The 25,567-nt window shown below is 44.6% G+C and overlaps 8 protein-coding genes across 8 annotated transcripts; 6 read left to right on the top strand and 2 right to left on the bottom strand.

The window, feature by feature from the left end:
• Positions 1-2,630: 2,630 nt before the first annotated feature.
• On the top strand, positions 2,631-5,324 carry EAF01_004308 (uncharacterized protein; the record flags this gene model as incomplete). Its single annotated transcript, XM_038912562.1, has 4 exons — positions 2,631-2,688; positions 2,821-3,923; positions 4,023-4,692; positions 4,744-5,324. The coding sequence occupies 4 exons, from the start codon at positions 2,631-2,633 to the stop codon at positions 5,322-5,324; spliced, it is 2,412 nt and encodes an 803-aa protein (XP_038772246.1).
• Positions 5,325-6,637: 1,313 nt separating this feature from the next.
• EAF01_004307 (uncharacterized protein) lies at positions 6,638-7,767 on the bottom strand (the record flags this gene model as incomplete). Its single annotated transcript, XM_038912561.1, has 3 exons — positions 6,638-7,019; positions 7,076-7,641; positions 7,705-7,767. 3 exons carry the CDS (start codon positions 7,765-7,767, stop codon positions 6,638-6,640), a joined length of 1,011 nt encoding a protein of 336 aa, XP_038772245.1.
• A 2,751-nt stretch (positions 7,768-10,518) lies between these two features.
• On the top strand, positions 10,519-11,286 carry EAF01_004306 (uncharacterized protein; the record flags this gene model as incomplete). The annotated part of the gene is made up of 1 exon (XM_038912560.1): positions 10,519-11,286. One exon carries the CDS (start codon positions 10,519-10,521, stop codon positions 11,284-11,286), a length of 768 nt encoding a protein of 255 aa, XP_038772244.1.
• Positions 11,287-11,632: 346 nt separating this feature from the next.
• Positions 11,633-13,490, bottom strand: EAF01_004305 (uncharacterized protein; the record flags this gene model as incomplete). The annotated part of the gene is made up of 4 exons (XM_038912559.1): positions 11,633-12,712; positions 12,899-12,982; positions 13,037-13,102; positions 13,155-13,490. The coding sequence occupies 4 exons, from the start codon at positions 13,488-13,490 to the stop codon at positions 11,756-11,758; spliced, it is 1,443 nt and encodes a 480-aa protein (XP_038772243.1). The 3' UTR covers positions 11,633-11,755.
• A 670-nt stretch (positions 13,491-14,160) lies between these two features.
• On the top strand, positions 14,161-15,261 carry EAF01_004304 (uncharacterized protein; the record flags this gene model as incomplete). The annotated part of the gene is made up of 1 exon (XM_038912558.1): positions 14,161-15,261. One exon carries the CDS (start codon positions 14,161-14,163, stop codon positions 15,259-15,261), a length of 1,101 nt encoding a protein of 366 aa, XP_038772242.1.
• A 1,280-nt stretch (positions 15,262-16,541) lies between these two features.
• On the top strand, positions 16,542-19,748 carry EAF01_004303 (uncharacterized protein; the record flags this gene model as incomplete). Its single annotated transcript, XM_038912557.1, has 2 exons — positions 16,542-17,078; positions 17,127-19,748. 2 exons carry the CDS (start codon positions 16,542-16,544, stop codon positions 19,746-19,748), a joined length of 3,159 nt encoding a protein of 1,052 aa, XP_038772241.1.
• Positions 19,749-20,403: 655 nt separating this feature from the next.
• EAF01_004302 (uncharacterized protein) lies at positions 20,404-22,368 on the top strand. The gene is made up of 3 exons (XM_038912556.1): positions 20,404-20,701; positions 20,757-21,524; positions 21,581-22,368. The coding sequence occupies exons 1-3, from the start codon at positions 20,558-20,560 to the stop codon at positions 22,043-22,045; spliced, it is 1,377 nt and encodes a 458-aa protein (XP_038772240.1). The 5' UTR covers positions 20,404-20,557; the 3' UTR covers positions 22,046-22,368.
• A 411-nt stretch (positions 22,369-22,779) lies between these two features.
• Positions 22,780-25,406, top strand: EAF01_004301 (uncharacterized protein; the record flags this gene model as incomplete). The annotated part of the gene is given in 4 exon segments (XM_038912555.1): positions 22,780-22,949; positions 22,960-23,144; positions 23,312-23,457; positions 23,517-25,406. 4 exon segments carry the CDS (start codon positions 22,780-22,782, stop codon positions 25,404-25,406), a joined length of 2,391 nt encoding a protein of 796 aa, XP_038772239.1.
• Positions 25,407-25,567: the final 161 nt, after the last annotated feature.

Raw genomic sequence — 25,567 nt, 5'->3', positions numbered from 1 at the left:
TTAGGTGAGATGGATTGGTAAGACTTGATCAACTGCGGCCGGAACACATATGCCGAAACGGAAGGGGACTTGGCATGGCGAACTTGGCGTGTCCACTCTGAGGGGCTTGGCTAGCGATGATTTGATGGGTTGGAATGTGTACCTCCTATCTTCTTTGTCAAGGTGTTGCACAGCCTCGTTGGAGAAGCTGAAGATGATGAGTGTGTTGGGGATGGATTGTGGATATGGATGAGAGATAGGAGGGCTGATGTCTTGGTATGATGGTTGGTGGGGAATGAGGGGGAGGGTTTGTAATGGGTATGTACCGTTTGAAGGCGCGACGGCGCGATGGGTATCTTATCTTGGTATTGTTGGGTGAGGGGGAAGGTGAGAAGGTTTGATGGACTCGTCACTCATTTGGGTCGTTGGGGTGGGATGCGATGTACGAGATGGGAGATGTGGGATGTGTGGGCTACGGGATCGTCGGAATCGGGATAGGTTGGGAGGGGAGGGGAGGGGGATAAGGGTATTGGGGATAGTGCAGTATAGCATAGCCTCAAACTGGCGGTGGTAGTAGCTTATGTGGCGGAGGGGATTGCGTGGACGTGGATGGGTTTGGGGAGTGAGGTTTGGATGGTGGAATTGGGGAGATAGGGAATGGCGATGGGAGATGGGTAGATAGTTTGGTGATTTGATCATGTTGTGTTTGAGGGAGGGGGGAGATGGGAATTAGGTGTTCTGTTCTTTCTTTCGTTATCGGTTGGCGTGTGTGTACATGTATACTGTCTTTCGATACGAAAGCTTATATCTAGTGTTCAAGTCGTCTTGTCAGCAATCCCCAGCAGATCTATTGTAGAAAATACATTCCAAGTTCAGTGAAGAGTGGCACGTGATTATTGATCGTCAGGCATGTTCATATTGATATTGATCGACATGAGTATAGTTCTATGTAGTTTTGACAGCTGGTTTGCGGGACTAGACACAGTGTATGACATCCGAGTTGATCCCTTTGAAAATCCCATGTATGGATCTTCACTAGTCCCGGTTTGTTTGTTTCATGTCATCTCATCTTCTTCCGAGTCCTACCTTTTGATCATATGCAAGAACGTTATTGGTTGAGAGGAAGACGGAGATGAATGGATTGGGATGATGATGCTGGGGTTATTGATTGTGAAGCGATGCTATTAGTTACCCCAGGTTCGTTTGAATCCTTTTTGAAAGAACGTAGGCGAGAGGGGAGGGGCAACGAATTACAGTACAATAGAACGGGTTTCTTTGATTCGAGTCAAGATCAAGGTCAAGGACAAGGTCAGAAAGAGGTCAGAAGAGGTGCATTGCTCCGCCACATGGTTGTTATGTATTGCCACCACTCAGAATCCCCAGAATGCAGATGAAAAAGAATAAAGTTCATCCATCGGTCGAAGATTTCGGGGTGACGGAAGAAACCTGAGGAAAGACAAGCTGCAGGGCCAGACGAAGAAGGAGAAGAAGAAGAAGAAGAAGAAGAAGAAGAAGAAGAAGAAGAAGAAGAAGAAGAAGAAGAAGAAGCAGAGGATTAGAATGGATGAACTGATCGATTGATAATACCTAGGTAATGATATTAAGCCAAGAGAAATTGATTTCAAATTTGGCTGCATCCCAAGACATTTTATTTCCCTAATTCATTATTCTTTTCCTCTGCATTTCCTCGTACCCGTCGTATGAGTTTGCCGGTCTCCCAGTCTCCCAGTCTCCCAGTCTCCCAAATATATGTAAACAAAAGCTCAGCCACGGTTTGATTCCATTCATTGTATTTTTTCCCAACGACAGGACGCACCACCACCACCAGCACCTATACCTAACCAACAATCACTTTCGCTCAAACACTTGTAGAGTCGAATCGGATACCAGAAACTCGACTTACGAGTTACGGTATCATTATTATAATACATATTCATCAGATATACAAAACGACCACGATAGACGGAAAGACGAGAAGAAGAAGTCTGGTGTGTTTGTGCATTTCGAGTATTTGAGGGGGCTGAAACGATATTGGAAAATATTCTTTCGTCTTTCGATCCATCAATCCATCGATCAATCAATACAATCAACAATAAGAAAGGGAAGCAGGGTGTTTATCACAATTGACGATTCACAATTTATCCTACGAGGCGGATAGTATTTTAATAAATACTACCTATCTATTTATTCCAGTCTGACAGAGTAGATCGATCAGTCCAAACTTCTGTCTACTAGTTCAATTGTGGAAAAGGTTACCAGGCAATCTTGAACTTTTTCGACTTAATTACCAACATTCACATTCACATTCACATTCACATTCACTTACATCCACGCAATTCTCACGAAAACCTCCTCCTCACAATCATCACCACCGCCTCTTTCTTTAAAATTATTATACCAAATAATTCGAGTCACTCTTTTCTGTTTCATCCCTGCTCACAATAAAGAAGAAGAATACAATCCTTTGGACATTTCCGAGACTTTCCACCACTACGAGTTACGCATGAGATAATCAAGGGTACCACATTCTTTTACTGCGGTACTGTGCGATACGAGAAGAGCGGGTGGTGCTCTCGTCAGGCTGTGCCCCAGTCCATTGCAACGAAAGATTGTGAGGACAACAGGTCAACAATTGTACACAACTATAGATCATGTACATATTGAGGAGTATCGTCGTACTGGCGACTTTATTCTCAAATTCAATAAACGGTATGTCAAATCTCTCACATGTAGACCGCAGTTGGAATCTTCAATACAAACAGAAGTATGGCAACTTCTTCCAACCAGCCAACAGCCTTTGAAATATGGAGATAATCAAAAGCTAATGAATGAACCTTAAAGCACACTCTAATGAAAGGAACCCTTTAACATATATTTCATATGTCGAGACTCCAATAATTAGAACTCCGTCGCATCGAGTACATGCCTTGTCGAGTTTTGATGTCGAGTTCGGACTACATGGGGGACAGCAACGAGTAAAGCTGTCGCTGCAACCTAATCACGATGTTATTGCAGATGGAGCCACAATTACACACTTAGCTGCTGATGGAACTGTAAGGACTTCGGAAACTATTGACAGGTCGGCGCATCGGGTATTCAAGGGGTCGACATGGCTACAGCATTATGATGGTGCGGATTGGACGAATGTGGGATGGGCGAGGATAATAGTGAAGAAGGATGGCGATGAACCTTTGTTTGAGGGCGCATTTAGATTGGATGGAGATCATCACCATATTCAGACGAAGTCAACCTTTATGTCTACGAGACATGCATTTGATCCAGCGTTACCGGATGAAGAAAAAGAATACATGGTTGTGTGGAGAGATTCTGATATTGGGACTGGTTATACCGAAGATAATGAAGGATTCATGCACCCGGACTTGAGAAGAAGCGCACGGGAGGGCCCTTCATGTTCAGCAGATGGACTTAACTTCAACACGATGAACAATCCGATCAATAATTACGAACCGATGGCTAAACGGGAAGAGGGATTCTGGGGGTCCATTTCGACTCGAGCCATATTTGGAAGACAAATCGATACACAATCAGGTGGAAATTCCGCAGGAGTTAACCTTGCTACTACTATTGGATCAACAGCCGGATGTCCTTCTACTCGTAAAGTCGCACTCGTGGGAATAGCCACGGACTGTACATACACCGCCGCTTTCAATTCTACCGAAACGGCTCGAGAAAACGTCATCCAGATTCTCAACTCCGCGTCGGTACAATATGAGGATAGTTTCAACATTACTCTGGGTTTACAAAATCTTACCATCAGCGATGCTGCTTGTCCTGCTACTGCAGCCTCTTCAGCTCCATGGAACGTGGGATGTAGTGAGAGTGTTACGATTCAAGATCGACTGAATTTATTTTCTGCGTGGAGAGGTGAACGTCGGGATACAAATGCTTATTGGACTTTGCTCAGTACTTGTGGTACCGGAAGTGTAAGTTTTCATTCTATTTTACTAGACTGTTATTTGATGACGGAATATTTACGGAAAAGATGAATGAGACACATTGATCATTTACTAATTTTCTTTTAGGCTGTCGGTTTAGCTTGGCTTGGTCAAGCCTGTGTCACGGACGCACAGGTAGCCTCAACATCATCTGGTAATGAAACTGTCAGTGGAGCCAATGTAGTGGTTAGAACCAGTACTGAATGGCAGGTTCTTGCCCATGAGACTGGGCACACATTCGGAGCTGTCCATGATTGTACATCATCAACTTGTAATGATGGTCAAACAGTCGCAGCACAGCAATGTTGTCCTCTCAGTGGCTCAACTTGTGATGCTGCGGGAGCATACATCATGAACCCTAGCACTTCCAGTGGCATCACACAATTTTCACCTTGTAGTATTGGAAATATTTGTTCGGCTATCGGCAGAAATGGTGTCAAAACCAGTTGTTTGACTGCAAATAGAGACATCACTATAATTACCGCAAGTCAATGTGGCAATGGAATTGTGGAATCAGGCGAAGATTGTGACTGTGGTGGAACTAGTGGGTGTGGGAGCAATAGTTGTTGTGATCCAACTACTTGCAAATTTACGACAAATTCGGTTTGTGATCCTAGTAATGAGGATTGTTGTACATCGACTTGCCAGTTCGCATCCAATGGTACAGTATGCCGTTCTAGTACGGGTGTTTGTGATCCACAAGAAGTCTGTAGCGGAACTGCTGCTACTTGTCCTGAAGATTCTACTGCTCCTGATGGTAAGATCTCATAATATTCTCGTTTTTCGAAATAATGCTAACTAGTAACAGGAACTTCTTGTGGCAATTCTTCGTCCTTGTCCTGTGCCTCAGGTCAATGTACTTCGCGAGATCTTCAATGCAAAACCATTATGGGATCATACACCACAGGCAATGATACATATGCCTGTTCATCCTCTCGTTGTCAAATCTCCTGTGCTTCCCCTGAATTTGGGTCGAACGTCTGCTACTCTATGCAACAAAACTTCCTCGACGGAACATCTTGTCAAGGTGGTGGCAAATGTTCTAACGGTGATTGCAAAGGTGCATCAGTCGGCAAAGAAATCACTTCCTGGATTGACGAACACAAAAATCTCGTGATAGGTATCGCTTCTGCAGTCGGCGCTTTAGTCATCTTTGCAATACTCAGTTGCTGTATAGGAAGAATGAGAAGGAGAAAGGCAATTAGATTAGCCAAGGAAAGAGCGCTCAATGACCCGCAAGGTTGGCCGCAAGGACCAAATATGTGGCAAGCTCCTCTGAATGGTCCTAGAGGAGGGAGAGGAGCGGCGGCTCCTAGCGGAGGTAATTGGGTAGATGGAAGGTGGAGACAGGAACCACCTGGATGGCAACCAAGTGTTAGGTATGCTTGATTTGAATGAGTTTGTAATTTAACTTTGGGTATGGGAAACTGCACGGCATACATTCATTATGCATTACATACATTACATGGTGTTTTGGATTGGTTTCTATGGGGGTCTTGGTGTAGGTCGTTGGAACGATCAGACATGGCGTTTCAGGTTCTGGGATTCTTGGGTATAAAGAAGCCGGTGGCTTATGGTTTGGTATATATAGTTACCAGCATATAGCGTTATTATATTGGTTTATTATGGGTACTTCTCTACTTTTTTTTTTTTTTTTTGGCCATTTATCTATTTGTGTATTAGATCATGGTGTTGAGAGAGAGGAGAGGGGGAGTGGGGGTGGGAGAGAGGAAGGGAAGTGAATAATGAATTGAGTGGTTAAGCCGATTTTATCATTATACAATATGAATGTGAAAGTTGATGTCTAAATTCCCGAGTTGTGGTCTCTGTTAGGGGGTTAATGTAGCCTGGGATTTGTAAGGAGAGTAGTTACTCGCTGGCAGTTACTGATTACTGGTGGGAGTGCGAGTTTGTAGATGGGGAAATATATTTGTGGGTAAGGAATAAGTGGATAGGAAAGATGTGTATGTTTGTAGGTATGTGGATATGCATATGGAATAAAGAGATTGGTTGAGGTACTAGGACTTGTAATTGGACTTTGTAATTGGACTTGTAATTGGACTTGTAATTGGACTTGTAATTGGACTTGTAATTGGACTTGTAATAAATAATACTTACCTGTGTATCTATCTTATGGGTAAAAAGTAAAAGAGTAAAAGAGTAAAAGAGTAAAAGAGTAAAAGAGTAAAAGAGTAAAAGCGAAATTGGAGGAAAAGAGCATAAGCTTGTGGAATTCATTCATTGAAAAGGGTCTAAATAGTGTGTATGTATGTATTGATCATTGCAATCCTTTCCTATCCATTTAGATACTGTAGAATCTTAGGAAATGTTCCTGTAAACGCCAATCCTACCCAGATAATGCCCATCCACCTCCACGGTATGCAATTATTGATTGTACATTTTATCTTATTTTGGGTGTATTTCTTTCATTTTTGTTTTTGCATTCATATTCATCTGACTGTTGCCAATCTGTGTAGGGAACGCTTGTCTTTGATCTTCCCTGGGACAAGCTGGATTAAATGACGTCGATGTATGTCGATGTATGCTGCCGATTCTGGTTCGGGGATCAAAAGACATGCGACTTCAAAACAGAGAGGATGCAGAAAATCCAATCATGTCTGTCATCATGAAATGTAAACCAAAGACCCAATTCTTCATGACAAACTTTGAATGTCCTGTGATCAATCATGAACAGATACTCTCTACCATCCACCTTGACCATTTTGGCCATATGGAGTAGCACCATAAGGAGTAGCTGCACCACCCGCAGCACCCAAAGCATTACCCCCACCATACGGAGTAGCATAGCCCGGGTCTTGCCAACCATGACCATTCATACCAACGTCTGGACTTTGAGGCGCATCATATCCACCACCATTAGCATGGCCATCTCCCTCGGTAAGATCCTGAAGGACTGCAGCCAATTTCTGTTGCATGACTTTGATGCCTTGCTGAATGATTGCATCGGGCTCTAGGTTACCAATTGACTCGACTTCGAAGTAAAAGTTATTTGGAACGGCATCGTAATCAAAGGGGACGCCTTCTTGGGGTGGCTCTTCCCAATCCGCATATTTACTCTTGGGCCTGCGGTGGTTAAGTAAGCATAATTCTTTCGTCCCACTAAAGGATCATTTACATACCATTCCTTTGCAGCATCATGTTCATACCACAAATCGATATGCTTCAATTTGTTGTGTGGATCATATTCAAAGCCAACAGCAGCTGTAGGTGCCCATTTCGCATGTTCCTTTGCGATACCCTTCAAGGCTATACATTTCATGCGCAACTCTTGTCCCTTTCTCAATTTGGCAATGACTGGTCCAAGTCCATCTGGATCAGTGATGACAGGATTTCCAACCCATTTGTTGGCACGTTGAGGATCAACCACCAAATCGCGAGCATAAACTTTCATGATTTCATCACCCGTACATCTTGCGTGAAGAGTAAGTGTAACACTGCAAAGTTCGCAGTTTCCATCGCAATCGCAATCTCTGGTATAGATAACATCATCACAATTCTTCGAGTTTAGTGGAATAAGACCAAGTCGATGCGCGATGAATTCATCTGCTAGGACTGATGTATTGGCTTCGATTTGGACTCGATCGATGGCGATTGTTGGGACTTCTGATAGAATTGTTCGACGGAGCGAGTTTGCAAAGGAGAGGTCTACGTTGGATAATTCAAAGTCGACGTGATGTGAACCAGCCTATGATACAATGCGCATGAGCTTCCAAAGCATTAGATTAAGCTATAGCAAGGTGGAATATACCTCTGTGATCTTGACTTGAGGTCCTGAGGACTCTTGGTCCATTACCATAGGATCGTAATCCATATTGGGCGAATTGACAAAGAAATTTGCTGAGGGGCGAATTGCTGGGCTGGCCTTGCGGTGAACTGAAATCTGGAGAACACGAGGATAGACAACCTAACCCCTTAGGTCCAACTCAAATCTCAAACCGAATAATTTCCTGAACAGTCTGAGCCACGAGTGATAATGAATTTGAAATGACTGTGGGTATTCTGCAAGGCTGAAGTATCTGGTGATGAAATTTAGGTTCTGCAATGGCAATACGAAAGATACTTGTTACTTGCAGTTGATAGAGGCTGAAGGAACATCCATCCCTTGTCTCGGGAGAATTGGCAGATGGAGTTTACCCGAGCCGAGCCTCGAGCCTTGTGTGAATGCTGATTACATAATCTTACAAATAAGCGGTAGACATTCACCAAGATGTGGATAGGAGGGATAGGAGGGCTGTGTACAAGGTAGAAGGGCCAGAACATGAGATCAACTCGGACAAGACCTTGTGGCAATGGTACGAAGGAAAAGACTGACTATTGAGAATACGCCTCAAGAGACCTGCTGAAATATTGAAGACGGTCTTACAGTCTGGAGAATTTCCCATGACGGCTATATAATTCTTGGTCATTTCTCGTTTGCAAGCGGGTGCGTAAAAAGAAGGCTGAGTATCGTCTAGAGGGGGATGTTGGGGGGGATGTTTGTTGCAAAACGGCCTACGTGATTCTAACCTTCGAATCATTTTGTACTTGATTGGAGTAGACAGGTGAAACCTTCTACATTTGTAACCTTAGTGATTCACAACCCGCCATGTCGTTGTTTTTCCGGATTCAAGTCAGTCTGTGATGGTCATGATGATATGAGTGGACCAATAGACTAAAGCTTATATTATGGAGGAATTATTGCTGCGCCCTCAACAAGAGATATGAAGACGAAACTCCAGAGATGAATACGTACAGGGCGAGCTGGGCAATCGAGGACCAATCTCACAAGTCGCAATCTCGTACATGCTTCAATCTAAACCCCGTCGCCAATCTGGGCTTTGTCGTTGGGCCATCTACAGGATGATGAATTAGATAGATCTAGGCGGTTAAGTTGTGGGCGACCAAGTGGAACCGTTTTCTATTGAAGATTCGAATTTCGTGTGCAGAGTACAGAGTATGCAAGAGTCACTAGGTAGAAGATGCGAAGGCAGTGTTGTAAGGTTAATGCTTTCTAGGTTTAACAGGTCTCCATGGTATGAAGTCCTTCGTACTCGAAGATCCCAAGAAGGACACGACGAAGACCCCACAACATAAAAATCAAAACAATGTTAAGACATGGACAAGAAGTAGATCTAAGCTTTCCATGAGGGCTGTAAGTTGTAACTTGTTTGGTAGTTTCAGTGGGTTTGGCATCTCCTGGCATTGATGATGGCATGGAGAGGTATGGATGGGTTACTTCTTGTGGTAAATCAATCCCAATTCCCATTCTTCCATTTGCGCAATGTTGAGGCTCAGCATTGGAGCATTTGAGTATTGATCCCATGGTCCATCATCCATCATGCAGCAAATAATGGAATAAGGATGGGTTAGATATCTGATGCAGTAGGTTACTCTGTATTAAGTAAGTAATTTCTGAATCACTATCACTATCACGTAGCATTACATAGCCGTGACATCCAAGCGACCTAGAAATCTCCTAGACTTTCTCGTGTTTAAGCATACATAACACAACCATGAATATAACACATTGTAATAACTAATAAGTCTTGGAATTATTTGACACTTTCTCTGCCGTATTATATTATTCCACTTTTTCAAGGGTCTCTTCCTCACCCCCTTCCCCCATTGAAAACGAAGGAAGAAACACGGATGAAATTCTGAGTTACTTGGCTAAATTGGTGGTGATGTTTCGTAGTTGCGACGGACGCGTTGATGGAAGCGCTTAACGAATATTCCGTGTGAGATATCAAAATCAGACTCGCATCAAGTGGCTGGGACAGCTGGAATAAGAAAGTCTTGACTGATACCATCACCATCGTGATTGAATTAATGAAGGTAATTGGTTTACTCGGGTGAATTAAACCGCGCATTCTCTTTTCTCTTTTCTCTTGTATCAGAGACACCGAACGGCAAGACAAGTTGATGAGAAAAAAAACATCATCGTTACATCGTGCATGGTACCAAGATGGACAAGCTTGACAAGACCGACATTGCTCATGGCTCTCTCGTGTGATTTTCGTACCTTCGTACTGCTCAACTCCGTATCTACCCAGGAGTAGGCCAGATAGCACGACGCAAGTAAAAAAAACCTTGGAAAACCTGCCAATCCACACTAAAACTTTGTTTTGCTGCTGCGCCGCTGCGCCATGATTTGCCTCCACGCAAACAAGTCAATATGACCCTTGTCTGGCCGGAACCACCACCTTTTAAATGTCCGGAGACTACTAGACAATACAGATTACACATTACACATTACACACATTATCAAGCTCCAGTTCTCTTACACCCAAATACAAAGACAATTAAAAGCCCTCTCTCTTCATCTTCTGGAAAATATCCTTTCTCTATCAAGCTTTCAATCAAGAAGCAAACACATCTATCTACCTACTCCTCTAATCACAAGAACACACAAATCCCTCTTGAATAATACATACAATCAAGACGTCAAAGTGTAAACGAAACGACATATAAGAAACTCGTCTATCAATACGCTCTTCCTCCTTCACCGAAACTCATATATCTACATTTATTCTACTACTACTACAACTACAACTACAACACAATTCAATCACACATTATAACCATGTCATCTCCAACTTCCCCAACTGGAAGTACTCTTTCTTCGCGCAGAGGATCCCACAAATCGCTTTCTCTCGATCTCTCCAATCTCCCCCCTCTCTCGCAACCCACACCTCCTTCCAATACCCTCCTCATCACCAATCTCAAAGACAGCGAGATCTTCCGCGCAGACAACCTCCAATCCATCAAAGAACTCATCAACACCTCCGCGCCCATCCACTCCTGGGCCCCCCTAAAATCCTTCTCCCGCATCATCGTCTCCTTCTTCTCCGAAGAATCCGCCATCCGCATCCGCCAAATCCTCGACGGCGAAGAAATCATGGGCGAGCGCATGCGCGTCTACTTTGGCCAACCCACCTCCATCTCCCCAAAAGACACGCATCTCAATCTCCCCGATGCCGGAAAACTCTTCTTCATCTCGCCTCCTCCTTCGCCTCCCCACGGCTGGGAAATGAAAATGGAGGATGCGCCCAATAAACAAGTACATGCTGAAGATCTCGCCGAAGCCCTCGCAAAATTGCATCATCGCCCAACCACCGATTTGCCCGCGAGTCCCATGAGCGATAATGGCGAGTCGTTGAAAAATGGTCGAGGGAGAAGCGCAAGCACGACTACCATCTATGATCCCCAGGCTCATGGACACAGTCCCAATCTGCCAGCGATAGCAGTTGAGGATACCACGGGCGAGGATTGGGGCGTGTCTCCGCTGGAGATGGAGAAGCCGGTTTTGGCGCATACTGCGAGACCGCCTGTTGAGTTGATGGAGTTTTAGACGCGAGCGGGTGTGCGGGAGATGTGTATATGATATGATGGTAGTCTGATGCAGATAATTTGGGCGAGGCATTTTTTATTTGTTGGTCGGCTTTGGGCATTTCATTGGCGTTCGCTTGGGACGAAGCAAAAAGAGTATTCTCATTGCGTTTGGCTGTTTTCTTAGGTGCATTGCGAGGAGTTGAGAAGCCGGGTGTGGCGTTACATGAGATAGTAAATGCTACGGCACATGGCGCGTTTGTATGATACATGAGAGGAGCGAGATTAGTTTAGGATCTAGAGAGAAGATCCATGACGATTGTCATGCGAAATACAAAAATATTCTTCTAAATAAAGTTCTCAAAAGTGCTCTTAGATTCAATTGCGAGATTGTGATGCAATGCTTCCCGCTTCTGTCCACAGAAAAAACCCAGCAATGATGCAAGACATTACAAAATAAAGTCCCAGTTTCCCATTCTCCTCTCCGCGATTCATCCCAACAACCAAAGCACTCCCCTTCCCATCGCCACCATTCCCATCACCAAACCCCTCATCCCCTTCCACAGCACCAAACTTCCCACTCCCACCCCCACAATCGCCAATCCGACAGCCTTTAAATTTCTCACCTCCACACTCCCCTGATTCTTCTCCTGTACATATTCCCCCAACTCTGTTTTCGTGCTAAATTCCGGCACATACTGCATTTCAAAGCCCGTTTCCCCTGCAATTCCCACCGTCGGACTATGTATTACCATTGGCAAGACCTTTCTCAGAAAGACGATTTGTTTGCGATCGAGATGGTTGATGCTGCGGTAAAGATAGCTGATTGTCATGTGGAAGATGCATTGGCCTGCGACGAGGATGTAGTAGTATAGGGGAGGATTACCGAGACCGAGGGCATCGGAGAGTAAGTGGCCGTTTAGCCAGCGAGCATTGGCTTCGAGAAAGGAGCGGGACGGGTAGGCTGGGGCTTTGCCTTGGAGGGAGAGAATAATGTTTTGAGCGAGTATTTGGGAGGTGGGGGAGGGGTTGACTTCGGTTAGAAGGAGAGATTCCATGATGGTTTTTGCAGTGGCGGGAGTTTCGAAGAAGGAAGTTGGGGTGCCGAGATAGTAGGCGACGAGACGCCAGAGAGCAACGTAGTCGATTATTTCTTGGGGGCGGAGGAAGATGCCTTGACGGGGAAGGGAGAGCCAGACTAGGGTTGTGGAGAAGGTGCCGATGGTTGCTATGCTGTCGAGGTCGTTGATGGGGATGCCGTGATCTGAGATGGAATAGTAGGAGGGTCTTTTTTTAGCTAGGGCTAGAATGCGACGGCGGACAGCGGCGTGGAGCAGACGGACTTTTATGGAGGATATGTGACCTGCGCCGCCGGGTTTAATGGCTTCAAGGGATTGAGTTACTTGAAGAAGGAGCTGGGTCGTTTCGAACATTCTTCTTCTGGCTGACTGTTACTGGATTAGATGAGTGGATAAACGCATGGCAAACATAAACATGGAAAGTTTTTGATGTTTGGGATCAAAGTTGAAAGTATGCTTTTGAAAGGACTTCTATCAATAGCAGTTTCCCGAAACTTTCCAGTAGAAAATATGAAAGTCCAAGCTGTGAAATGTACTTGAATATATCGTATTTACCTTTGCAGAAAAGCCACCAGTCCTAGCTAGAACCTCTGTAACTCTTGCTGCGCCCATTCCACCGAGTAATGACTGATATGCCAACTGTGAAATATTGAATCAGTCTCTGCATTACATGGATGAGTGCAGGTAACATACTCCTGTTAATACAGCTCCTCCATATCTGTAAAACACTTCTTGACCTCTTTCGATTTGTTCCCAATCCTAAATCCAGTTTGAGCAAAGTCACCAGTGTCAAGGTCACTAAACCACCTACAACCCAATCCGGTATTGTATTAACTTCATTCCATAGTTCCGCGAGTTTTTCATCTTCGGAAGCATGATCTTTCAACAAGACATATAGATCTCTCTTGGGTTTTTCCTCGCCTTCCTTTCCCTTCGGAATTGTACTTTGATTTCTGGGAAGTTCTCCCGATGTGGGTGGCGATATTTTGTCCAAACAATTTAAGCATTCTTCAGCCAGAACATCATATGAAAACTTCATGGGATGCATTTGCTCTTCTGTAAAATGATCCGCAGTCCATTGGAAGGTGTATCCCCAGGCGTGGCGAGTGTTTTCATCATTTCGACGAAAAGGATTAGGTAAAGCCATGTAAATGTTAATACACGAAAGAATGGAGAGACTATAAATTGATTGAACAATGAGAAAAGAACAAAGCTACTCTGTGAAAAAACACTTGTGTGAAAAAGTAGGAAAGTCTTTTGGATTTACCAGAAGCATAAATGAGAAGTAGATCCACCAACCACGAACGCCTCACTCTAATTCATGATTCACCTATGGGTAAAAACGACATCGACATCATAGATATTTTGACAAGTACGCTATTTCCGTATCTAGAAGCTTAATAGCATGGATAGTCTAAAAAAGAGGAAACCAGCACCTAAATGGTGAATATCGCAGAAGATGAGATCAAACACATATAAGACGGATATTGATAGATCTTATATCAGCAGTCAACATGTATCATAATTCGTCGACGCTCAGTTTGGACGATAATCAATGATTAGATACTGGTAGACTCACTGGAGTCGATGAAAGAAGTGAATGCGCAGATACAGTTGATGTTCGGATCAAGTGATGGCTGGACTGGCACTGGCACTGGCATTGGCATGGCTGGCAGATTGATCGACTCGGATAAGCACCTCGATAAGAAAATCCCAGTCAAATTCCTAGGCGAAGATTTTCTCTTCCTTCGATTCTGATGTTTCCTATTGCCCGTCTATAAACTCACATAATTTTCCATCCAAGAATGTAAATAGTCATGTCTTGTTCTTGTACGACGAAAACTCTTCGATTATTTGTTCGCCATGTAGCTCAACTTGATTTGACTGCATCAAGCACCTCCAGCTATCATCGCCCGCAGAGAATTAACATTCGAAGGTTCAATGCCCCTCCACTCTCACATACATCTCCTTCATACTCGAGAGCATATTCGTCGGCATATTCATCTCAACTTGTTAGAAGTTGTGATGAAGATGCCCCTATCGAAAACCAAGGAGAGACCTCCTTATCTGCGACGGAAGGGCACAAGAATACTACACAAAATGAGATTGATTATCTAGATGACTTGTTCATGGAAATTACACCAGAATCGATAGATGCCCTTGCTGCGGAGACACAATCTGAGTTGGCAGATTTGCAATCGAGAGAATCGAAGGCATCGATACTACCATGGAAAGCCGAGGGAGCGAGGGAATCGGTTCAACCAACAGAAACAATGGAGGAGTCGTGGGTCCAGAGAGAGCCGATAGACATATTCTCAAAACCCGTGAGGAAGGCGAGGTGGATTACAGATGAAGAAAAAATCAGGTTTAGAAGCATCAAAATCGACAACGCAGTATCACATTCCCCACAAGCCAGCACATCGAATAAATACATAGTGGATGATGGTTGGGTACCTCCGAAGCGTAAAACTTGGATGGAACAAAAAGCAGCATTGAAGGAAAAATTCCCTGAAGGTTGGAAGCCGATGAAAAGATTGTCGCCGGAAGCGCAGGCAGGGATTCGAGCACTGCATGCTCAATACCCTGAGCAATATTCAACGGCTGCATTGGCCGATCATTTTCAGATATCTCCAGAAGCAATCCGGAGAATATTGAGAAGTACATGGGTACCACGGCCAGAAGAGGAAGCCGATCGGGAGAGGAGATGGTTTCAAAGAGGGAAGAACATATGGGGTAAATATGCTGAATTGGGAGTAAAACCACCCCGAAAATGGAGAGAGGAGGGTATAGGTAGGGGTAAACCAGAGTGGAAAAAGAAAGCAGCTCCTGTCCTTACGACTAGTCGACCTGGGAACTCGGAACCTCGAAGGCCAGCGACTATCAGTCTCGATGATGAAATGGAGGATAGGATCTTTTGAGCATTAGTTGTTCTCGAATGTGTACAATGATAATGTAAGAATATGAACAAACCCACTTGTCGGAACGGGACCACATATTGATCGACCATTTTTAATTGCCCTGCTACCATCCTATTGATGATGTTGCATTCGACGTATGAATAAACTACGGAGTAATATTACTCAATCTTAAAGGTCACGAGGGTCTTTGGTAGATGTTATCTGATAGAATGGCCGTAACTGCTTGTCAGATAGATATGATATGCTCACTCCCCTTCTCTTGTCTATCATCGATAGGCCATCTGCGTGCCATGCAAGTACAATCGAAATCAATCAACTATGCTCGAACACATATCTGACACTGCTTGTTGATCTTTGGACATAGCACAGAGTCCGACTCGAGAACGAACAGCTGGAGGCTATCTAGTATCTAGCCATCTAGCTACATTGATAGTTTGACCGATTGATAGCTATCCAAATTGTCAACGACCATTAAGATATGGTTCAACCAATTTGTTGGCAAATAAACTTAAAATGAACCAATAACATTCTGGCAATATTCTGGAAAGATCCCAATTGGTGGTGGAGTGCCTCGAGTAGATCCATTCCCGAGCCTTCCCCTGATTAACACGACCCTGTAAACAAGGGCAAGGGTTAAACACAGGCCTCTACTTTCTGGTTCGGGTCAAATTCCAGTGCATCAACACTGTAAGACACCGTATGTTAAGATTCCCCAGTAAATTATTCTTTGCATGTCACGATAGGATAGGGCAAAAGAAGAAAAAGATAGGGAAAACAGGTGGTTTGGGCTGTCACTGTTGGTTTCTGATATTCTAGTTTCTGATCTTTGCTTTCCTTTCCTTTCCCTCCTGCTCGTCTTCGTCGTCGTCGTACTAAGAACTTCTTATAAAAAAAAAGAACCACCGTAACAATTTGATCAATGTTTTGAGGACTTCTTTTTAAAGTTCCGTCGTTCTTCCCCCTCCTTTCCCTTCCCTTCCCCTCCCACTCCCACTCTCACTCTCACTCTCAGATCCAGATCCGATCTAATCGGTGTGTAAAGAAAATCACCATAGAAAAATTCAACGAGCTAATCAACGTCATAATCCCTAGGTAGTTTTTGATTTTCTCTTCTTCATGATACCCCAATTTTCTTTCGAGGCGCACAAAACTCAATTCATTTCCTAAAATATCAGAAAGGTTGAAGCACCGCATCAACATCCACAAACGCTGGACGAAGAAGAGAGCTTCGACCACTGCATTTCTATCATCCCGGTGTTTGGTTTCGTGAACAGTCGATAATGGCTTCGACACCCATCAATCCAAGGACCTTCGCTGCGAACACAAAACCTGGTTTGAAAGCTAGTCCTTCTCCATTTCCACGAACCCCGCGACCCTCGAATAAGAACAGGAATCCCTACGAGTTAGGATTATCGTTGAAGAAAATAATTGGAACTACAGTATCCTCTCCACCATGTTTCGACTGTCTCTCTACATCTCGGATATTTGCATACACAGCTGGGGCTGCGGTGGTGGTGGTTGATATTGATGATGAGGGGAAACACTCCCAACGTTTTTTCCGGGCTTCTCCAACAGCAGTCGCCGCCAATACAAGTAATATAGCTTTAGGTGGACCTTCAACCCCTGCCAACATTGCCAATGATGGCAGAAACGGAAAAGGCTTTCGAGATGCTGCAATCCCATATGCACCATCTACTGCACACACGAGTTTAGAATCAGGTGACTCTTCGTCGAAGACATGGTCAAGCAGGGAGAGGATCAAAGCGGCTACATGTGTGTCTATTAGTTCGGATGGTCGCTTTTTGGCTGTGGGCGAGGTAAGCAGGTTTGTACGAATATTTGTGTATTGACTGATAAGGATACAGACAGGGTACGCCCCTAGAGTATTAATATTCTCTTTGCAAGAGAGTTCTTCAGATACGCCGCTCGCCATTCTTACCGAGCATACATATGGCGTCGCTGCCATATCATTCAGTCCTGACGGCAAATATCTTGCCAGCTTGGGTAATGTTAATGATGGATTTCTTCACGTTTGGTCCATAAATCCAAAGAATGGAACAGCAAAGCTACATTCGAGCAACAAATGTACTAGTTTCATCAAGCAAATGTTGTGGCTGGGAGGGAACGTAGTTACTGTGGGAACTCGTCATATAAAAGTATGGAGAGTCGACGATGGTCGATGTCCCTCACCAAAACAAAAATTTGCACTTGACGGCACACCATTACCACTACCAGTACAACCAGCGCTCAAAACTCTTACTGGTCGGAACTGTTTGCTTGGACCATTAGTAGATGCGACTTTCACATGCGTGGCTTCATTGTCTGACCACAGGGCTATTGTTTGCTCGGAAAAGGGAGACGTTTGTCTTCTAGACAGCACTGAAGGCCAAAAACTGATCAAAGTTTTGACCACCGGATTTCCCGTCACATGTATAGCTATTGAGATGGAAACGCGGCAGGTAAGGATAGGAGGTCGCAATGGTAAAGTCAAAACGGTATCCTTGGACACACTTCTAGCTCCATCTACTCCTCCATTATCACCTCTCCCGTCAGATGAATCCAATGACGAGTTTGACCCTGGCCATTTGTGTGCTATGGGCTATGCTGGAGGGAATTTCGTGACGATTGATTCTAGACATACGATTGAGATATGGGGAAAAGACGACGAGGATGCTGACCATGGGTTCCAAAACACACTTCAACCCGCTCATGGTGACGCAGTGATGGGTGTCCAACTCTTACCCGAAATCAATCATATGGGAGCAGCATTCCTTACCTGGTCGGTCAATGGCAGCCTTGCCTTTTGGGACTTGCATGGCAACAGCAAAGGATCGATTACAGTCGGCATAGATCAAGTGCCTACAGAAGAAGAAGCTGCCAACTCATGTCAAGTCGTGAGAATATCAAAGGATGCTTTGTTTCTGGTTTCTGGAGATAAGTACGGAGTTTTGAAAATATTAGATCCATCCACGGGTGCATGTACTTTTGAGACACGTGCTCATTCTACCGAGATCCAAGATATCACCATTTATGAGGATGATACATCGACGATGATAGCTTCATGTAGTCGAGATCGAACCATCCAATTGTTCCGTCGCGTCTCAAACAAATGGGAACTAGTACAAACTCTAGACGAACATACTGCTGGTGTATGCGGTTTGTTCTTCGCCGAGAATGGCGAGAAACTCATATCTTGTGGTATGGATAGGACAATTCACATCCGGCAACTTGTGAAGAAAGAAGTAGCAGAAGGAAATGCGCTGGCTGCTGTCCCAGTCCGTATTATCACCTTGAAAGCTGCGCCCGTCTCGATGACGCCCTGTCTCGGTCCTCAAGTAGGTAATATTGTGGTGTCTCTATTGGATCGCACTGTAGCTACATATGAAATAGCTACTGGACGTCTTGTCAATTCATTTCGAGCAACAGACTATGATGGAGCAGACGCTGTCGCTCTGGACTCCCTTGCGATGGGTACACCTAGTGTACTTTCTGGCAAGCCTAGTACAATTCTTGCTGGTGTCTCGACTACTGATAAGTCTGTTCGTATCTATGACTGGAGTACTGGATCTTTTCTAGACCGAGAATGGGGACACACTACTTCCGTATCAGGCGTAGCACTTCTCGAGAACATCGATTCGTCGTCTAGAGTTTTGATAAGCACAGGGCTGGATGGCACAATCATGATGTGGGATATTGCTTCCAATACCATCGCCTACTCACAGAATCAACCCGAGTCAAACGACGGTACCCAAGATGAGACACCACCAAAGGATCCAGCGACCTCGCGTCAGCCATTGAGAAGGGTATTATCGAAAGCCGAGCTTGCTGAGTTCCAGCGAGCATCACCAACAGCTACTCCTCCTGGATCGTCTTCGCCACCTAGAGTAATCAAACGCAAGACCTCGAAATACGGCTTGACGAATCAGAATCCCACCTTATCAATTCCATCTGTACAAGCTGTGCCATCGAAACATTTTGCATCCGCATCAGACGACACAGGACGTAGATCTTATCCAAGGAACAGATCTCGGAGTCCAAACAGTCCTCAAGCAAGAGAGGTCAGACGTCCCTCGACGGCGTCGGTAGACTTACGGGGCCGTGGCAAAAGTTCAAGCAGTGGCATGACCGAATCCGGATCACTTAACATGGCGACAGACCAAGCCTGTCGAACACTTAGAGCGTACCGAAGAAAGCTCTTATCTACCGAATCTATAGATGAAGATTGTCTAAAGGAGCTAGACCAGGAGTTACGCCTGACCTCGGTAGCGCTAGGGGACAGAAGCCAAAAGTCGAGAACCATTAGTGAAACAGTTTTAGCAGAAATACTTGACCAATATTCCGACAGACTGGTTTCCATGTTTGACGAGAAGTTGAGATTAAGTCAATTAGGTCCAAGCAGATTGGTCGAATCTCCTACGGAGATGGTCGAACGTCCAAGAACGGCTGATAGATCCAGTGAAGATGGAGAGTTTCTTGATTGCCATTGATTGTGTATTTCGTTTGTTCTACTGCATCGATTTTGAAGGCGTTTGGAATACCTTACTCTTTTTGGAAGTGTTGCAGGCGTTTGAAAGGAAATTCTCTTTGCATTGAGGTCATCGTTTGCAGGGCACAAGGTTCTATTCTACATTAGGGCGTCTGCATAAGCTTAGGGTGGGATGAATGTTAAGCTGCGACTTGTTCTATGACGCATATAGCTGAGGAGTTTTCAAAAAGAAGGGAGAGTATAGGCATGGGAATTCGGGAGGAATGGGGAAATGGCCTGGTTGGAGTAATCAACTTCGCGAGAAACATTATATCAAGGACTGCGCGTCAGCCGTTTTATCCATCATGAAGTTTTCACTGAGATCTAATTATCATACTGTGTACTGTAAGCTTGACCGATTACCAAATCCATCAATCAAGTGCGACACTAACGGATAGCCTCATGTAATTATGCAAATAACCGGAGTTCACCAAACACCTGCAGACTTCAAACTCTAGGAGAGGCTGCAGATGGATGATCAATCAATCAGGAATATCCATCAGCCTTGTGTACTTTCACGTGATTTGATTGATTCGGACCCACCGCTTACCTAGTATAATTCCCAGTCGCGTTTACATGTGCAGCCAGCCTTCCGCGAAATTATTCTCAGAAATTCATCTTCAAGAATAAGTGATTTTGTGCCAATCACCATCGATTTTATTCCACCTTGTAATATTTGAAAATAAGATTAATATTTATATTCGATCAAGTATTTTACGTATTTGATACCAATAATTACCACCAATATCTGACTGCATCTATATCGCGAATATGGTAAACCTCAGCGATGTTAAGGGAAACTCCCGCGACAATCGAACTTCTACACATACACATATCAAAGGTCTTGGACTTCGAAATGATGGGTCTGCTGAGAAACAGGCCGGTGGATTTGTTGGCCAAACTTCAGCTCGAGAGGTGTGTTGTATGCATGATGGATAATAGGACTTTAACTAATATATTCTGGTTGCAGGCTTGTGGTGTGGTCGTCGACTTAATTCGTTCCAAAAAAATGGCTGGCCGAGCTATTTTACTTGCAGGAGGACCTGGAACAGGAAAGACAGCTCTCGCCCTAGCTATCAGTCAAGAACTTGGAACAAAAGTACCATTCTGCCCCATCGTCGCAAGCGAAGTATACTCGACGGAAGTCAAGAAAACAGAGGCGCTCATGGAAAACTTCCGACGAGCCATTGGTCTGAAAGTTCGCGAAACGAAGGAGGTTTACGAGGGCGAAGTTACAGAATTAACACCAGAGGAAGCTGAGAATCCATTGGGAAGCTATGGAAAGACTATCAGCACATTGTTGATTGGATTGAAGAGCGCCAAGGGCCAAAAGAAGTTAAGATTAGATCCAAGCATTTACGAAGCAATACAGAAAGAGAAGGTTACAGTTGGAGATGTCATTTATATCGAAGCGAATACTGGAGCCTGTAAACGTGTTGGCAGATCGGATGCGTATGCGACGGAATTCGACCTGGAGGCGGAGGAGTATGTGCCAATACCAAAGGGAGAAGTTAACAAGAAGAAGGAGATTGTACAGGATGTTACTTTACATGATCTTGATATCGCAAACTCCAGACCTCAAGGTGGACAAGACATAATGAGTATGATGGGCCAGTTGATGAAACCAAAAATGACAGAAATTACGGAGAAATTAAGAGCGGAGATTAATAAAGTGGTCAACAAATACATTGATCAAGGAGTGGCAGAACTTGTTCCAGGCGTGCTTTTTATTGATGAGGTATGTGTCAAAGCCTTCAATACGCCTTCCGGTTCTTAATCATTAACAAATTATAGGTTCACATGCTCGATCTCGAATGCTTCACATATCTGAATCGTGCTCTCGAATCAACGATTTCTCCAATCGTAATTCTCGCTTCCAACCGTGGCATGTGTACCATTCGTGGTAGTGAAGATTTGATCTCGGCACATGGAATTCCTTCTGATCTTTTGGCTCGTCTTTTAATCATTCCTACAAATGCTTACGAGGCGGATGAAATCAGGAGAATTCTTCGTATTCGAGTTACAGTTGAAGGCTTAGCCATAACTGAAGCTGCATTAGACAAACTCACAGAACATGGTTCAAGAATTAGTTTGAGATATGCATTGCAGCTTCTAACACCATCTAGTATTTTAGCGCGAGTAAGCGGACGCAATCAAATTGATGTCCAGGATGTAGGGGAGTGCGAAGATTTATTCATTGATGCACGGAGGAGTGCAGCTATTATGAACGGTGAAGCTGGTAATGGGTTCATTTCATAAACAACATCCGCTGCGCCTGATGCAGTTCATCGACTGGTGTGAGCAGTTGATTGGCGTGGTCACATCATTAGTGCATTTGCGGGAGTAGTTCACTGGTGTAACTATCAGTGTAACCTGAGAACAGGGGTTTATCTAGAGCTCGTCGCTTGCTTTTGGCGTCTAAAGGGGGTGTCCAAGGTTTCATGGTTCTGTTTGCGGATATTATGTAGTATCTCCAAAAAAAAATCTAATTGGGATTACATTCCTCACACCTCTCCAAAATTGGGTAAAAAAAAGCATTCCAATTAGATCTTCTTTAGTAAGCATGAAATTATTCTACCCGTTACCAAGCATTTTTCTTAATTTTGATTTTCTATTTCTTGGGATTTACTGGGAGTGAACATTGGTAACGGAGCTCACTAAAGACAAAGGAAAACGCATGCGAAACTGCAGCTGTGCAGTCTTCCCGAGACAACAAAGACACCAACACTTTGCCATAATGCCTAGAATGCCTAGAATGGACAGAATGTCACAACTAGAAGTTGATTATGGATGAATTGAGTTATGATAGAATTGTCCTTTCCTTTATCCAGTCGCAATGCATACAAAGCATTTCGTCACTATCAAGAAGGGCATTCTACCCTTCTATTCTTTCCTCTTTATTTTCCTTTCTATCTATTATACTCTGAAGTTCCCACTTGATATCAACTTCAAAAACTTGAACTTTTTTCTCATCTCGTTTGAAATCAAAAATCATGTCAATTATGGCAGAAGTACGCAGAGCCAACGGCAATGTTGATAAAGACGCTCCTCGATCTCCTGTTAGTATCTCCACAGATTCTAGTAGGAGGAATTCGTTGAGACCTATTCTCCCAGAGAAACATTCAGAGCCTCCAACCCCCCGTTTCACCTCCACCTTCCGACCGTTTGTCAAGAAAACGAGCAGCATCACTCGATACTGAAAGTGCGAGTGCGAGCCAACCACGAATCGGAGATCTTGCATTGAATAGTGCGAGCACAAGCAATAGCATCGGAGGGCCCTCCCCTATTTCTGATACGCCAGTCACAGAACAAGTGTGTCTTTGTCAACCAGACCCAAAGATACCACGACCTCGAAACGGTGCGTGACCTAAAACTTTTCTTTGACAATGATGATTGACAATAATCGTGTGATTGGTTATTGAGAATGGCTGCAAGAGACCCTATGTTCATCCTAGCCTTTGTTTATTGGGCTGGGATTCTTTGTCACCACTGCAGAATCGAGAAGCTAACAATTTCCCTTTGTAGCATTCATCCTTTACCGTCAACATTATCAGGCACAAGTCGTCGCCCAGCATCCCGGTCTTGCAAATCCTGAAATATCAAAGATTATTGGAGAACAGTGGCGCGAGCAGGCACCCAATGTAAAAGAGGAATGGAAAAGACTCGCTGAAGTAAATAACATAGTAGTAGCCCGTGATCATATAGACCATGCTGATTTTGTGGTACCTAGGAAGAAAAACAACGTCATCAACGACAATATCCTAATTATCGTTACCAGCCGCGCAGAGCAGGAAAAACGGTCGGTAATCGTCCACTAACTTCAACATCGGACGATCCCATTCGGTGTCCGAGATGTAACGGACGCTACATCTCCACGCCAAGTACACCTTTGACACCCTTCACGCCGGCCTTTGGAGCTGCCGTTCCTCGTAACGATAGACTTCTTCCGCCATTCAGCTCAAACAATCAGGCTCAGAAGTCCCAACAGTCTCAGTATCAACCCCAGCTCGGCGAGCTTGAGAGACCCCGCTATCTAGCTCAAATGCCCGGCAGCGGTAGAGTAGATTCTCCACGTATAGGTCCACCTCCCCAACAAATGGTTAGGCGACACCCGTACCCTCAACCCCTCCATACCCATCATGAACAGGATCAAGATATCGAGATGCAATCTGCCTCCCCAGATTTCAAGCGTCGACGTTTCACCAATGATCCGAGGGTCTATCCACAACCATCTCCGATGGTTTATTCAGCCCCTCAACAAGGGTTTGCCCGCAACCAACAAATCCCAATGTCGGCGGGTCCCTTCCGGAATCCTCCTCAACCTCTTCCGGGCTCAAGGTCGGGCGCAATGGGTCCGCCTCAGTCGGCTCCAATGCGTAGCACACATATGCAACAGAGCATGACACCCACCTACCGCAATCGGACTCCCACATTCGACGAATCTCTCCGTTTGCCTCCTCTCCAAACCCAACTACCAACTACCGCCACTACATCTGCTCATCGTCCTACGGACCGCGACATCCGTAGCGAAAGTAGAGAGTCCCAAGCTCGTAGTGTTGAGGCCATGGTCATGACAATCCCCTTTTGGAACAAGTTAAACATCCTTTCGAAGATATCGCCGCCGTTAGCGGCACCAGGTCCTACAAGTCCTGCACAGGAAATTAGAGGTGCGGTGATTGCGGTTGAGGGCATGGAAAAGGGATTGATTATAGAAGTGGGAGATTTCATCCGTGGACATCTGGAAAAAGATGCCAATTGTATGGTTCGGACTTGGATGACGGGATCCGATGCTCATCAAGAATCTGGGGATACAGCCGTGAGTGAAGATGCGGATACTGAGATGCGGGACGTCTCGGGTGTGCGAGTGACGAGAGAGAAAGGAAAGGAGAGATTAAAAGGAAAAGAGGAGAACAAACATGAGATGGTGATGGATATGAAAGACCTCCAGGAAAAAGAAGAGTCTGCTGATCCTTTCGTCGAATATCTCTCGACGATTTGTCAATGGCATCGGAATTCATTACAGATTACAAAGTTCATCACGACGGTCCCTCCTTCTTCACCTCGTAGAGATACCTCTAATGCTTCTTCGACTCCTCAATCGTCGGAAGTGTCGCAGTCGTCTACTCCGCATAAACGAACACCGATTGCTCTTATACCACACGGATATTCTCTCACGTTGTCAGATGCGTATTCGTTGAAATTACCAATAAATGATAGTTATGCCCCTATCGATCATTGGCAGTGGATGGCTACGCTCTGGAGAGGAATTGTAGGTGCAGATCTCACGGTGTTTGTGAAGGGGGTAGGGAGGGAAGAGATGGAACGGTCTGGAGGAGTGGAGTGGTTGGTTGGAAGAGGCATTGTGGTCAGAGTGTTGGTTTCAGAGAAGATGGGAAGAGAAGGGAGTTTACCGGGGGATAGAGAAGGTTTGAGGAAAGGCAGTACGAGTACGGTGGGCAGTGGAGGTGGAGAAAGAGATAAAGAAGGAAGTGGAGGAAAGGAAAAGGAAAAGGAGAAGGAGAAAATTAAAGGCAAGATGGATGAAAAGACACGTCGGCGTTTAGGATTCGAAGTCGGCGAGTGGGTGAGAGGAATTGACGGGGGATGGGGTCGGGGTTGATGCTTCTGATCTTGTGTATCGGGGAAGTTTATACTCATTGATTCATAAAAAGAGATGTTTGGAAGTAAGTGAGCGAGTGGATAGGTTAGGTGTCGTCAGTGTGTACAATCAATTCTTCTCTTTGCATAATTTCTTTACTCTTTCCCATCCATCGGTGTCGA

This window comes from Botrytis porri (assembly GCF_014898465.1).
Source record: "Botrytis porri strain MUCL 3234 chromosome Unknown BPOR_005, whole genome shotgun sequence".
Taxonomy (NCBI): Eukaryota; Fungi; Ascomycota; class Leotiomycetes; order Helotiales; family Sclerotiniaceae; genus Botrytis; species Botrytis porri.
This window is presented reverse-complemented; position numbering and strand designations above follow the sequence as displayed.